Source organism: Glycine soja, chromosome 8, assembly GCF_004193775.1.
Source record: "Glycine soja cultivar W05 chromosome 8, ASM419377v2, whole genome shotgun sequence".
In the NCBI taxonomy this organism is placed as follows: Eukaryota; Viridiplantae; Streptophyta; class Magnoliopsida; order Fabales; family Fabaceae; genus Glycine; species Glycine soja.
Genome location: NC_041009.1, coordinates 717,233 through 733,152, shown reverse-complemented (window position 1 = coordinate 733,152; position 15,920 = coordinate 717,233). Strand labels below are relative to the sequence as shown.

General features: G+C 29.5%; 1 protein-coding gene across 1 annotated transcript; it reads right to left on the bottom strand.

Annotated features, from left to right (window-relative positions):
• Positions 1-11,908: 11,908 nt before the first annotated feature.
• LOC114424517 (transcription factor bHLH137-like) lies at positions 11,909-14,855 on the bottom strand. Its single transcript, XM_028391373.1, has 7 exons — positions 14,328-14,855; positions 13,912-14,061; positions 13,703-13,768; positions 13,503-13,571; positions 13,303-13,389; positions 13,026-13,208; positions 11,909-12,269 (listed from the first exon to the last, which is right to left on the bottom strand). Exons 1-7 carry the CDS (start codon positions 14,697-14,699, stop codon positions 12,177-12,179), a joined length of 1,020 nt encoding a protein of 339 aa, XP_028247174.1. The 5' UTR covers positions 14,700-14,855; the 3' UTR covers positions 11,909-12,176.
• Between the last annotated feature and the right edge of the window lie 1,065 nt (positions 14,856-15,920).

Here is a 15,920-nt window from a genome sequence, read left to right as displayed (position 1 = left end):
TGGCTATCTCATTGTTATATTCTTTTGTTCTATGCATCTATTGCTTTACTCCTTCCGCTTATTTTGGTTTATTATTGGATTATTTTATTTCACTTCTGATAATGCTAAAAGGGGAGAAAGATCGTGCATATTTTGTTTTACAGGTATTCTCATGTTGACATTGAGATCATATATATTTACATATCTTATACCTAAGAAGTATATCATGTAAGTGGACTGCATTGGTAGGACGAAGATTGAGGTTGGTCTCAATAATTGTGAAAATGAGTATATGGTCAATTTACTCTTTAAAATTGTATCTAGCTATTACATTAGTCTCTAAAACTAAAAAAAAAAACTCAATAAATTTTCAAAAAAATTTAGGTTTCATCTAATTCCTAATACTAACAACCTTTTTATTTTATTTTGATTCTTAAACAGATATTATTATTATCACTTGAGTCTTTAAACTATGAATCCTAAAACAAAAAAAAAGGTTAATTTTAGAGACTTAAATAAAACTCTATAAAATTCTTCAACTATAAATTTAAATGAGACTCTAAAAAAATTTAATGACTTAGTTGAGTTTTATTTATTTTTAATTTCAAAAGACTAATATTACAACGAAATAGTACAATTTTAAGGACCAAATCATTTACACATGTGAAAATTAATACTTAGCCACTTCATTTTTAAAAAGAAGATCAAATTAAGTTCAAATGTTGAGAAAATATAATCTTTGAGAAGATTTATAATGTCCCAAAAAAGTCCGTGGATCAAGAACCTCTTAATTTAGAGTCGATCAAAAGATTTCATGAAAGATATATAACAATTATTTTCATAGAATACAATGGTTTGACAACAGGATAAGCATTCAATACTATCCGAAGGGTATATAGTTTAAGTTGGGATATTAATTGAAACTCTTCACCTCTTACCCTAAGGAAAAAAAGTTGATTGGATTAATGGTTATTAAAATCCGGATCTTTTCTAGAGAAAGAAAGACGACACAGGGTTTAGATGGTAAAGCATAATTACCGTTTTTAGTTTTTAATGTATTCTGGCTAGCCTTTTTTTTATTTTATTATCATTATTATAACTACACATGCATAGAATAAATTGTTCCACTTGCTAGAGGTTGAAGTTGAACTTAATGCCAGAAAAATAGATAAGGATGGGACAGTGCACCCGAACTGCCATCACTGCAGAGGTTTTAATTAGTTATAATACAGCTTTATTCCATAAAAAAATGTTATTAATTACAACAGCTTTTTTTATGGCAGATAATATTTGTTGGGCAGCTGGTGGTGATATTAATTCCGTCAAGATGACCAGGACATGCGTACTTGAGATAATGCCATTCAAATACATATAATAATTAATTTTTCAACAAGTAAACCTCATTTTTTTATTTAGTAGTACTCTTATTTTCAATGCAGTAAAATTCAATTTCAACCAATAATAAAAACAGTTGGAAAAAAATATAAACATGTTAATAGCATTAATCCTCAAGATCAGAGAAAGTGAATATGGATCTTGATTAGTAATGTAGATAAACAAATGACTTGTGTCTGGATCCTAAAACAGAATGTTAAGAATGATTTAGTCAAGTTAAAACTACCAACCAATTAAGGTTAGCTCTACCTGGAATTGGCACATACCATAAAGATTAAAGAGTGCAAATTAATACTATATGTGATGACAAAACACAGGACATTAATGATCAGCCAGTAACAGTGGCTTTCCTAATAAGTGACGAGTAATTCAGCTTCAACATGCATATTGTAACTTGTAAGAGTGAAGAAGGTCTAACAAGTAAGACCAGAGGCATGCAAATAGCCGAGGAAGCTTGCCAATTAACCAAACTAAGGGTCTCCATATGAGACAAATTAATTAAATAAAGTCCCATAAAATGGAATAACTAGGCAAGTCATCCTTGGCTACCAGACATGACTCTTGTCTACATGCAAGACCCTTTCTCTCAATCTGATGACTGCTGATTTATCTATATATGTTAACACCCAACAACAAACCCCATATTTATAACCGAGATCCCTCACACTTCAATATATGGTACTCATAATTTGACATAAAATATAAGAATATGTACATTATTAATTCGGTGGCATATAGCTAGCTAAATATATATTCCTTGTTATATCGAATGTGTTATTAATTACTTGGTCTCATTCATGGTTTTAAATTGTAATTGCGTTGCTGTGAGTCCAAATACCTTGATATTGCGGTCACAATTAAGATTGCGGAATCCTATTTAAAGTCATGGTCTCATCCATGACATCTTGCACACAAAACTTTTATCCAATGAACTATGGCTAAAGCCAGAGATAGAGATAGAGATAGAAGAATATGTTCCAAAAAGTCAAACTCTGGGAGGGACCAAGCTGCTCATACATATCGTGGCAGCAGGGATGAAAATGGCAGAATCGTCTGCAGGTACTACCAAAGTTTGCATGTTGATAAACCAACTTGCATTGATATTCTGTGCGTTCTGACATTCCATTTCTTTCCTGAGTTCTCACCTTGGAACCAATACATCTCTAATGCTTCTACTTCATCATAATAACAAATATTCACCTTTGGCATTGTTTTTCAGCAAGTGGAAAGTCGTCACTACTTCTTTGTGTAATAATTAAATGGGATCCACCAAAATTACGAAGGAGCAAGCTCCAACAAACTTTTTATTTTAGCGCACGCAATAAAAAAATATATATATAGATAGCTACAAATTTCAGTTTAATTGTGAAACGATGATAAAGTGTGTGTGTGATACATGTGATCACTTTAATTCTTACCCTGTCATTTGCAAGACAATGTTAATATCCTTTAATAAGTTTACACTCAAACACTCAACAACGTGTAAAATCTAAAAAAACGTTGACTGGGATCCTGAGCTTTATTTTCCTTTAGCTTTATGAGCTCCTAGTATTCTTTTTTTTTTTTTTTTTATAACTTTACCACAATATTGTTCTGGAAATCCATATATATATAGTTAAGTGGTCAAATTGGGTTATAGCTTTACAACTCGGGAGAAAAAAAAAAACACAAGATTTTGTGTTCTTCATGAGTCTCAATTTCAAAGTTGACTTCACTCCCTTTATTCCTTTATTAAGAGGTAAAAGAAACTCCTTAAATAAAACGAAAATAGATAGAGAATATAGAGAATCAATTTAATCGTGTTGACCTCAAAATTGTGGTCACGCAAATAAATTTTCAACTGTATCATTGCCAGCATATAGCCCTAATTACCAATATATGCATTATTCCAATCTGGCTTCCCCGTCAAGTTAAGAGAGTATATTTATGTCTTCACGTGCATTCAACTCTGTAACATTTTTAATTACGATAAAATGAAAAAAGAAAAAGATAAAAAGTTGAAGCCAATTTTGTTTCGGTTGCAAGCAAATAATATGGAGCGGTTCCTTCTACTTTTAGTCCTCTACTTTCTCCCCACAACAATTATTGTTCTTTCTAGCTCAAAGGCATATCCTATGAACTATACTGCTGAGCCCTAAAGAGTAATTTCCCGAGTTTTCTATATCATTCTAAATAATTTATTATTATTATTATTATTATTATTATTAATCTTTCTAATCATATAGTATAATATAACAATTTTTTCGTTTTTTAGACTAGTTTTGGCCCGAATCATTTTAGGTTATTTGATTAGATAATCTTCAAATTTCGCCCGTTAGATTTTGCACCTTATATTTTGCCACGACAACATTAAAATACAATTCTACTATGATTTGTATATAATAACATTCTTTCAAATATTCAATTAGTTTAAAATTTTAATTATTTAAATAAACCCTAGCAGTCAAAATTACTAAAAAGAAACTATATTGTTAATGCCTAATGTTTATTTTTTAGTTTTAACTTCTTTTTTTGGTAAACTATTTCAGTTTTAAGACTTAAAAACAACAATTTGTTGTCAATTATAGAAGGGATTCAATATACAAGGTAGGTTAATGGGTGATGCTAGGAGCATCAGCATTATTGTTTGTGCACCCGGCAATTGTTTTTAATTCCCTAAATGCCCCTGGTGTCTTCTTCCTTTTGAAGTTGGTTGCAGTGTTTTTTTTTTCTCTTACGCCTCCATTGTCTTTTTCTTCGCTTTCCCCCTCTGTTGTTGGTTCGTGTTGGTTTTTCATTATTGAGAGAGTTGTCGCTTGGGTCGAAGTGAAAGTGTTACAGGTCAGTGGTGATTGTTGCGATGGTTGTTTCGTTGTTGGCGACATTTAAGGTACAACATTTTGTTGCATTTTGCTGGGTGTGTGTGAGTTGATCCGTATGTGTAAGTTATAAGTACGAATCAAGTTGATCCATAAGATCTATACGGATCAAGTTGATTTGTAAGTTAAAATTACACATACGAATCATATGGATCAACTATGACTCATACGGATCAGGTTGACTCATATGAGTCATACGGATCAACTTGAGTAAATGATATTTTCACCCATTCACTTAAAATACTGGGTGCACCAATAATAATGTTGATGCACCTAACATCATCCAAGGTTAATTCGATTCAATGAGCCTTCTTTCCACAGCCCAACCTGATTAATAGGCCTTATACCAAAACAAAATGTAACATGGCCCATTGAAAATCCAACTAAGAAATACTTTCCGGGTGCTGGGCATTTGGGCTTTTGTTTACATTCTACTATTTTGTATCATGACAAAAAGAAAAAAAATTATAGAAGCTTTAAAAAGAAAATGCTCATTTATTAGAAAATGTCCATGCATCAAACAAGAAAATAATTATTTTATTCAAGTTATGTACATTATAATTATTTTTATGCCCATTTTTTGTCGCTACAAATTAAAAAATTGCTCTCGTCGTTCTTCTCATCCCTAGCGAGTTCAAACACTAAATATGATATTTCTTTTTGATAATATGTTTTGTAATATAGTATTTCTTTCTCTTTTAGGCGGTGTTATTGGTAAACTGACACCTTTAAAGTGAGGGAAATGCTTAGAGAATAAAGTATACTAATAAAATCAACCAATGATATTATAACAATCAACTTCGGAATTTATGTATGTAGTAGATTTTTGTCATGATTTTAATTATTAGTTATTTTTATTAATGATTATAAATCACTTTATTCTTTAAAATATTATTTTTCACTCTAGAGGAATGGAGCGTAACCGGAAGACATAGCAAGGTGGCTATTTAATATTTCATATGTAAAGTAAGATTTTTCTTAGGTAGCATATGAAAAGAAAGAGACAACAAGGACAAGAGGAGTTCAAGAGGAGAAAAGCGAGTGTTACAAATCAACAGCAATTTCTATTTCAATACTTCTTCGTCAAAGATAAAAGGGGCAGGCCAATTATATGGCAATGGTAAGGGGATCATACCTAAGTGATCACACAGGGCATGGGTAATGGGTTCCTTCCTATGCGTGGGATTTGGGAACTCATAAAGTAGACAATTATTTGAACCCAACATAAAAACATTACGTAGTTTTGTTATAAATTTATTTGAATACTAGGACTCTAGGAGTATTTACTGCAATGAGTCGGATTTAATCAAATTTATCAATCAAACTTTAATAGATTGAATTGGATCATTTTTTTTATAAAAAAAAATTGTATTATTCAATCTAAATTAATCTGTTAGCTAGCAAAGGAATTGAATTGGATTAATGGGTTAAGAAATTAAATTTATTTATTATTTTTAAAAATTAATTATTTTTTTATAAGTTAAAATTATATTTAAATGCACTTGAATTCACCAACAAACTAGTATCATACAACAATATATCTAAGTATATATTTCTTATTCAAATTTATAAGCTAATATAAAAAGAAAAACAAAAAAAAAAGATAAAATTTCATTATCTCATTCATGTTATAGTGTTACTCAAAATGTGTGTGTCTCATCCTCAATTACATTAATTTTAATTGCAAGTTGGAGATAAGAAAAAGAAAAAAAAAATTGTAACAGCTATGTGTAATAAAAACTCATGTGAAAAAAAAAAAGCTGCACCAAAAATAATGAAAATGTTTTTACATACAAGTACTCGTTTGTTCTTCTCCCATCTTGATACAGTCATACATATATATTTACAAATTTGGCAAAATCAAACTGCAACTGTGCCGACCATTTTTTTTTTAGCACAATCAAATAGTTCAAACAGCCGGAGACGCATCCCAGAGTTTTTTCTTTCTTCTTTTTTAGGCATATTTCTTGCAATCTATCGCGTCATTTACGTGTCATAACGAACCCCCTACCCTACCCCCTCAAATAGTCTTCTTATTTAAAGAGTTTCTGGAAAACAAAATAATTGTGTTTCTTTATTATGGCCATTCTTTTTCCGAATTTGATTTTCTCATTTCTTTTGTGAATTTTATTTTCCATTATTTTAATTATATAATTTGTCTATCCTATAATTAAACATCAAATATTTATTGGTTCTTTTTAAATGACAACAACAACGCTTAAATCTATAACTTTGTGCAAATTACTTAATCTAGCTAGTGAGTCTTTAACCGAAATGTTGACTTATTACCATATTGCATATTCATGACAACACTCTATATAATGTATATAAATATTCCTGTAAATATTAAATATCAAGTTTACAAATAAACCATAGTTGCACTATTCAAATAGTAAATTAAATGATCAAATTTGTAAAAAGGTGAAAAAACTAAATTCGAGAAATAACAATAATAAAACAAAATACTATTAAAAGAAAAGAAAAAAAAAACAACAACTCGAACACACATATGCCCTAAAATGAAATATTAACAAACCAATAATAATTACAGCTACTTTCTGTTGAGGAAAAGTTGTTGCGTCATTGTCACACCTACTTCGATCTTGATCAAATTAATAGACGTAATTGGATGCAGAGAGTACCCGACAAACCGTGTATCCCGTCAATTAGATCCTTAATGCCGGATCAATCTTTCCCAAATTGCACTATCACTTCACAGACTACAAATTAAAGCAAGATACTAAGGCATGATGTTACAAATTATTATAGATAATATGACTTTATACTTATAATTAGCATCAAATAAGATTGGTCTATTGGTGATGAGTTTTTGATTAAATCTCAATTCACGCTAATTACGTCAAAATCATACTCTAGCTTTTTGAGGACCCACGAGAAGATTTCATTTTAGACTTCATTCAATTTTGAAACTTAATCATGCAGTTTAGCTAGGATGGCTGGACTGAACCAAAGATATCGGTGTATCCATACATCATACATGGATATGACATATGTCGGCATAGTAATCAGGACAAACAAGCTGATTAAGCTTAATTATGATATATACGTCTCACCATGTCACTTAAGTGTTTTATTAATTAAACAGCACCTAGATCTAATAGTTAGGTATATACTAATATACATGCTTTCAGTGGTAAATATTATTGCTCCCTAGTCCCTATGACCATATATACCAAATTAACCTATTTTTCAATTATTTAATTAATTAGCTATATATAACCCGCAACCCACTGCCATCGTCTAGATGCTAGTGTTTTAAGGCATACATGTAGATTCCATATTTCCAAGTCAAAGAAGCACACATTGACTACACATGTCTCCGGAAATTACTGAAACTATAGGTATATAAGCCTGCGTCTTTTCCCCCCCCAAAGAAAGAGCTAGGAGCTACAAAACAATAACATGCAAGGATGATTAAGGCATAAACTTATAAAGTAGTAGCGATGATTCAGCTTTAAGATTTTGACATCTCATAAAAGGGTGTCATATGAAATGGAAGAGAAGACTCTAGGAATATGTGCGTGGCCAACTTTATTAGAGGGAAGTCACATACAATTGGTAGGTTAAATATATGGTGCAAGGTTATAGTCTTGTTAGATATTGAAAGCCTCATGTATGTGATGAAGAAATGAAATTGGGAACCTTTATGCTTCTTTCTTCTAAAAACATAATCCGAAGTAGTACGTTTCACTAGCCTTTAATTGGTTTCATTTCACCATGTGAGGGAGAAAGTTTGACACGCGTTGTGAAAATGTTGCTTTATGTAGTTGCAAAAAAATCAGGTATGGTTTGGATGCTGACTTGTCATAGGTTGTACGGGCACACAATTAATATAGATCTATCAATTTTATTTTAACTCCATCCATTTGTGACATTGGTTTGATTTTGATCGGGTCGGGAAACATTTCTAGTCTTTGTTTTTGACAGCAAAACTATATTTGTTTCTGTCACATCACGTATTGATAAAAAGATTTGTTTTGGAGAAAGGTTCCTTTTCTTTTGCCCTCTATTAATTTTTACAACATAAACTAATTAACACATTTACTCAAGAAATGTTAGCTAGCTTATATGTATTAATATTGTTGCTCAATTAATGAAAGTTGAAATCCAAAAAATTGGTATCGGTGGAATGGTGCCTATGATCGGTGAGGAGAAAGCAACGTGTGGGTGGACAAATGCAAAACAAAAGGGACACAAAATCCACATCCACAAGGGCAAAGCTCAAAGGGAAAAAGAAAAAATTCTTCTAGTGGCTATTTGGGATGAAATACTTATCTATTCCATCCCTTTATACTACAAATATTCACGCTGCTTGTGAAATGAAATCTAATCGTAAGTTTTAGGGTTTCACTTTGTATTTATTTACACGAGGAAACATCTTGACCATGCATGAATGTCTTTTTTTCGTTGCAGAAGTTGTTTGCCTGGCCCGCCGCTACCGTTGGAGAGCACTTTTGTAAAGAAAGACACAATTAGGGGCAACAATTGTTGTCTTATATCCCTCATGCTTACCATTTTCGAAAGCAAACAGTGTTATAAAGGATGTCGGGAAGAAGATAGGATCACTGTCCATTGCATTATTATATAATTAGTAGGTATACTACGTAAATATAAGTAAATTATAATTTAATACTATTCAGGACAAAATAATGCAATTAATAGAAGGTTTTTGTTTGTGATAAAAATATATAGGTGTTTGTAAAATTATTTTAATAATTTGTTATGAGGAATGTGTTTAGATATTGATGAGTAACAATTTGCGGTGGTGGTGGCGGGCGTTGTTTCTTAAATACCATATGATTTTTTTTTTTAAATTTAGATTTCGCAGCCAATATTTGAAGATTAATATCTCGAGATGCAATTTTAAAAAATTATCTTCTCCCAATAGATATTATTAGTTATTAATTATAAATCAATAATCAGTAATATTTTTAATGTCCAAATATGTTTATAGTTCAATAACATGTGGTGCTCATTTATAATTAAATTGGTTCTAATTCAAAAAAAATTAAAATTAGCACACATACATTATTAAAAAAAATTCAAAATTTTACATTAGTTAAAAATAAAATCAATATAAAATATACAAGTAGAAAAAAATTCTTAAACCATTATCTAATTTTTTAAATTGAGTTAGACCTAAATTCATATTTTAAGATGGTATAAACTTATGATATATTCATTAAAAAAATTATCTATCATATTATTCATACACCAAATTCGGTCTAAACCTATATTCTAATATACATGTATTTTTTTAAATTCAATCTTTGTCAATAAGAATCAAATTAAAAATAATTAATTGTCATATAAAGACTACTCACGATGTTCTAATAACAAATAATTTAGATGAAATTGAACAAAATACATGCATTGTAAATATAGAAATTAGATTGAAAACATTTTTCACCTAAGATTTTAGTTCGAAAAATCTAAAACACGGCCATTAATTTTTACAATATCAAAAAACAAAATATGTGACACTCAACTGATTGAGCAGTGAAATCCAAGTTGGGGATGTGTTTGCTTATAGGGACTTCACAACAACTTTCGATTTTTTTCTTTCTTCTTAATAAACAGTGGCATCTTTACTGATAAAGACACTACAAAGAACTTGCCTTCACATGTCCCAAAATAAAGTAACATTAATTTAAGAAACTTCTTAAATGAATTATTTAATTTTCTTATATTTCAATTGTATAATTGTTATAAATAGTAAGTTACAACAAAATTAACAATCATTTTGAGCTAAAAAGCAAGGTTACATTATAAGAATCTCTTGGACATAACTCCGGTCATGTAAATATTATCGTGATAAAAAATTTATAGTGAAGTAATTAATAATCATCTTACATTAATCCCCTTTAATAAGAGAACAAAAATAAGTATATAGTTGATCTATGAAAGGCTTTCTAATCAAAAAGTAAGACAAAAGTACACAATTATAGAGTTTTTTACCCCTAAAAAACAAAAAATAAAAAAACTACCTAAATAATACATTCATTTTTATTTATCCAAACGATGCACTTTATTATACATATTTTTTTAAAAAAATTTCGCATAAGAATCCATTTCTTAACTATTTTTTGTTTGTTTTTTTGCGTTTTGAAATTAGTCTTTGAGGAACCAATTTCTAAAGTTGTCATTTTATTTATTTATGCATGAATTAAGATATCAATTTGTCAAGAACCAATTTCTTAATTGCGTTTTAAATTTTTTTATACATTTTTATATTATTTTGTTTTTTGTTTTTATTTTTTTTGTTTTATTAATTGTATATATTTATCATTTTAAAAAAATATTATTTGAAAGGTTAATTTATTATATATTTTTTGTTTATTCATTTTTTTTCAAGAGTAAAAATCCTTTCTATTTTCATTTATTTATGTTTTTCAAACTTACAATGTATCATTGAAATTTTGTTATTTTTTTAAGATTCTCTATTTTAATCATGTTAGTCCATATGGGTTATGATATTTATCTAAGTTTTTTTGATTATTTTTTTCTTCAATCATGCAAAATAGCACTATATCCACAATTGTTTTTTAAATGAAAAAAAATAAAACTATTGTGTGATTGAGATATTAAAAATTAAAATTATTTTGTTGATAATAAAATTTATATTTAACTCACAATTTATATTTATAAGACTACATTGTTATTCGATTGATAAAATATCATAAACATGAATTAAATAACAAAAAAAATTGAATCATTGAGAAATTAATTTTTTGAAAACCAATTTTTCAATAGAAAAAAAGTGAAGTTAAGAAATCAGTCTAAAGAGAGTTAATTTTTCACCATGAATAATAATGTGTATCACTTGGATAAATAATCTTCTGACTTGTATTATTTATGTAATTCTTTATTTTTTTGTATTTATGGGGTAAAAAAAAGTTAACAATTATATATATGTTCTAATATTTACGCATGAGTTGCTTCAAGGAAGGAGAAAACTAACCTCAGGGAGAAAGGAGAAAACTCTAATGTGATCACAAATTAGCAATTGTATGATTTGATTAGTTAATATAGTAGTATTTTTTGTGTGTGTGTGTGTTTTTCTAACTTCATGTTAACGTGGCTTTGTGACTAGACCATAGGTAGTAGTAGTACCTAGGATCTGTCTTTGTCGGAAAATCAAACGGCTGAAATAACTAAATTGGAAAAAGAAAAACATAATAATGCCAATACTTCAAAGATTCTGCCATAGATGAAGTGAACTACACCAAAAAATGCATGGCTGGCTTGTCTTGTCAATAGCTGATGAGTAGCATCGGCCTTTCATTTCTGAATAACGGTGAAATTAATTGAATCAGCAGAATAACTGCCATCACAAGAATCATTTTTCTTTAATTAATAATTTTGTAATAGTAATTAATAATTATATGACATAAATTTCAATGTCTGTAGAATGGACACAGAGTCTCTTGGAATTTGTGCATATCTATATGTTGGACAGGAACAGAACAACGGATCTAGCAAAAGATATGGTCTTATTTGGTCGGCATTTTGTGTCCTTTGTGTTGTGTTCTACATCCATCAATTTTGCTGCATGCACTTTATTCATCGTGTTTCAAAGATCTCTTTAATTTGTGGACTAGAGAACCAAACCAAACCACGAATTTTCCTCAAAATGATGATATGTGCTGATACTGTGATACTAACCGTAGCTTTAGTATTAGGTACTCATGCATAAGATTTTCTTTTCCATTGAGATACTGGTACTTGTTTGGATTTTCCCAAACTAACTAAAAACAATAGTTCCTTAAAAAGGGACTATTAAAATAACAGGGTCTGGACTTAAGAAACAAATCATGATAATAAGTATATATGGATTAATTACAAGGCATGAGTTCGGAGCTTAATTACAACATACTACTATGTTTGTAGACTTGAAAGGCATCTTTTTGAACTTGATATTAATTAATTGAAAGAGCCCGAATTATTGCCGAATCCATAAGGATGAAGAAACTTTTGTCGTTGGTCTTCCACGTCCCAAAACTGACCACCGTTATACTGAAAATTATGTTTGTCAGAATATATGAAAAGAGAAAAGCCCTTCTCTCTCTCTCTCTCTTAATTATTCATTCTTTGGTCATTTTTTATAATCTTTTAATTATCTAATACTAGTATGTTTGGATAAGAAAAAAAAAGCAAACACAATAATAATTAATATATTTATTTTATTTGATTGAAGAAAAAGAAATTTGATTTTTATAAATAAAATTTAATTTTTATTTTTACTTCAATTTAAATCTCCGTTTTTCCTCCTCTCTATTTTCTTTCCATCCTTCTAAAAATTCAAGTTATTAGCTGAGAAGCACTTTATGTCTTTATCTTGAGTTGAAATTTGACATTTATAAAATTTCCAATACAATAATTATGGATAAATTATTTTTAAAATATCTTCCTACTTAATTACCACCAAAATAATGTTGGCAACCAAGAAAATTAAGTTACACCGTGTATCGTATACTTCCTTAAGATTTTACATTTTCTGAATCGATTCTACAATAAATATAATTTACTTTAAAAATTGTAAATCTTGTAGATATTTTGATAAATGTGAATTGATTCTATGATCAATCAATTTTTTTTTAAAAAAAACGTGTCTGCATTTACAATGAAAAAAAAAACGTGTCTGAATTGATTCTTGTAGATTTGGTTTTAGAATATTAATTACTCTTAAACACACGTCATTTTTTTTAATAAAACCAAAATTTAAACCAATAAAGAAGCGGTTTCCACTTTCCATTAATTTATCTAGCATACCTCAAAGAAGAGATTTGATCTCGGGCCTTGAAGAAAAAGTGAGGATGAATAATCCAAAAGATAGTCACCATTATTAGCTGTGGGGAAACTGTTGGTAGTGGTTGTGTCAGCAAAAGCAATGGCCTGGTTGGGTCTGAATTGTGCTAAACATGGTGATGGTGATGCTATATTATAATTTAATTTCTGTGGGACAAAGTTTCATCATTAGAGGACTTATATTGAGACAACTATATATATGTTTCACTAGCACATGTAAATTTGTGTTGTATTTTCTCACCTGATCGGGTCTAACCATGAGAGTGTCTAAGTCTATGGCCAAGTCATAGAACATGGGATTCACTAATGCAAGTTTCATTGACAAGAACTGCAGAAAATCGTTGGTTTAGGCAATATTGTAGATTTGTAGGTAATGAATAATGTGGAATATTATATTTTAAAAAAATAACACTTCATATTGTGGTGCCACTATATATATACCTCCACTTGATTCTGTAAGGACTGAACATAATTGATTATTTCGTCCAACACAAGGGCCTTTCCGGTTACCTAGAAATATATTTATGAAGTAAATCAAATGTAGCTGTCAAGAAGGGGTGATAGAAACAAGTAACTGTCTCAAGAAACATATATACAAATAGAATTCAAACATAAAAGATTAAAGAAGTAAAACTCCATGCCTTATCACAGCCTGGCACAAGTCGCTGCAACGTCTTCATCCTTTCACTTATTTTCTCTCTTCTCACCTGAAATTAATAATCAATTTCTTTTTTTTATTATTTTCAACATTCACAATGAGATATGATTTTTTTTTTTATTTTCTCTCTAGTTTTTGGGACATTAATATATTATATGAGAGATATATAATTTGTCGTTGTTGTTATTGTACCCTTTCAGCAAGGCTGTGACTATCCGTTGCTTGACCCCTTCTAGCTCTAACGTGGATATAGCCAGTTGGAGGATCTTCAGCACCTTTTTTCTCATCCTTCTTCACTTCTTTTGGCTTCTTTTGTTTCTCGTTTCCCCCTTCTGTTGATTCCTGTAATCATTTATAAAGTAATTAAGCACCAAATAATGACATTAATAAAAATACCAACGTAACACTCTTTCTAATACACTTTATATATATTATTAGCTAAAGTTTATAAAAATAATACAATCATAATTCGTTAAGCTAACTATGGAAAATACTTTTAAAAGAGTGTGTTGCTGATATTTCCAAATTATTAATTATCGTGTTTAACATTAATTGTATTGTATGAAAGAAGGAAAAGAAAAGAAGAACTGGTTTAAAAAGTTTATTACCTTGGAAGATCCATTTCTTGCTCTTCTCTTCTTCTCCTTCTCCATGGGGGTCACCACCTTCTGAGTGAACTGCTCACCTTTTTCAAGTTTGTCAACAACCATGGATGTCTCAGGACTATGGTTTTTGTTGACCACAGAATACTCAGTGTCACTGATGGTGGTAACCTTGGAGCTTTGATTATCAACACAGCTTGTTTCCTGATTATTAGTGACGCTATAAGAGGTTTCCTGAATATGAATGTTATTATTATTGAGAAGATAATGAGGAGAAGGAGGAAGGGTACTAGAAGTGTTTATAATGGGAGGAGTAATTGAGAGGCATGCGGAGTCAACCAGAAACGGATGGTAGTATTGGGATGAAAAAGCTGCCATTTGATCAAAGATGAGAGATGAGAGGTTTGGGGTTTGAAAATCAAAGATTGTGATTTGTGAGGAAAGTGATGATACTCAAATGTATGCAGATGTTTCAGTAGTTTTGGACTCAGCAGAAGTTGCTCTCTGTGCAAAACTCAGTTTCAGAGGTCAGGTCTATATATAAACATCTTTGCCTCATAAATCTTTATGCAGTAACTCATTCCCATGCAGAGACAGTATAATTTGACCGGTCTAACCTCATCAACTTAAATTTTATTTTTTATAATAACTCTTATCAACTCAAACTTTTTTTCTCTAAGGTGATTGTCAATAATAAATGAGCCCCACTGGTCATGACTAAAACAAAACATTTTTTTCTAACCAATAACAAGGAATTGAAAAAAAACATATTAAAATTATAGTAATATCTAATGTCATTGATTGATTTTTATTGAAATTTTTAATAAAAATTTTATATATTAATTTTTTAACTAGCATACTTAGAAAACGAATGATAAAATCATAAATATAATTTAAATACATATAATTAGGGTTGACTAATTATTTGCAAGTCTCAAACGTGCAAACAAATATGCTATAAATTAGAGTTATTTGTTGGTTTTTTTCTTCTCAACTTATGTGTAGCCTTTTTTAATTAAGAATTTGATAGTAAAAAAACAGTATTAATGGATTTAAAGTTTAAATTTTAATTATTTTATCCTTGAGTCGATATCATATAATAAAGACAACAATCATATTTATGTTTAAACTGTTATAAATTACACATTACACTATTTTGATATCATTTTTTTTATGCATTCTCTCACAACCTTCTCATAACTCTTCATATTTACCCATATTTTAACTTTTACATTTTTTTATAAATAATAAATTTTTTTAATACATATTAAGCAAAAAAGTCATTCTCATTTCTTTAACTAATGCTATAAAGTCACTTGCGCTAACATTTGTCAAACGATTAAATAATTTTTTTAGTTGGTTGATGTATGACATTTGTTTGACTTACTAATAGCATATTAGAGACTGTAGTTACACTAATTTTTGCCATAAAGTGCACAGAAAGTTGTGCCAGAAAAAAAATTATTTATATTGAACATAGATTGTGCTGTACTCATACTTGTAAATTGTCCTTGCCCATAAAATCAGGGGGTTTATTTACAGGAAAATTCGCCTAGTAGAATAGCATAAAAGGTGTACCTAGATGAGATACTTCCCAGA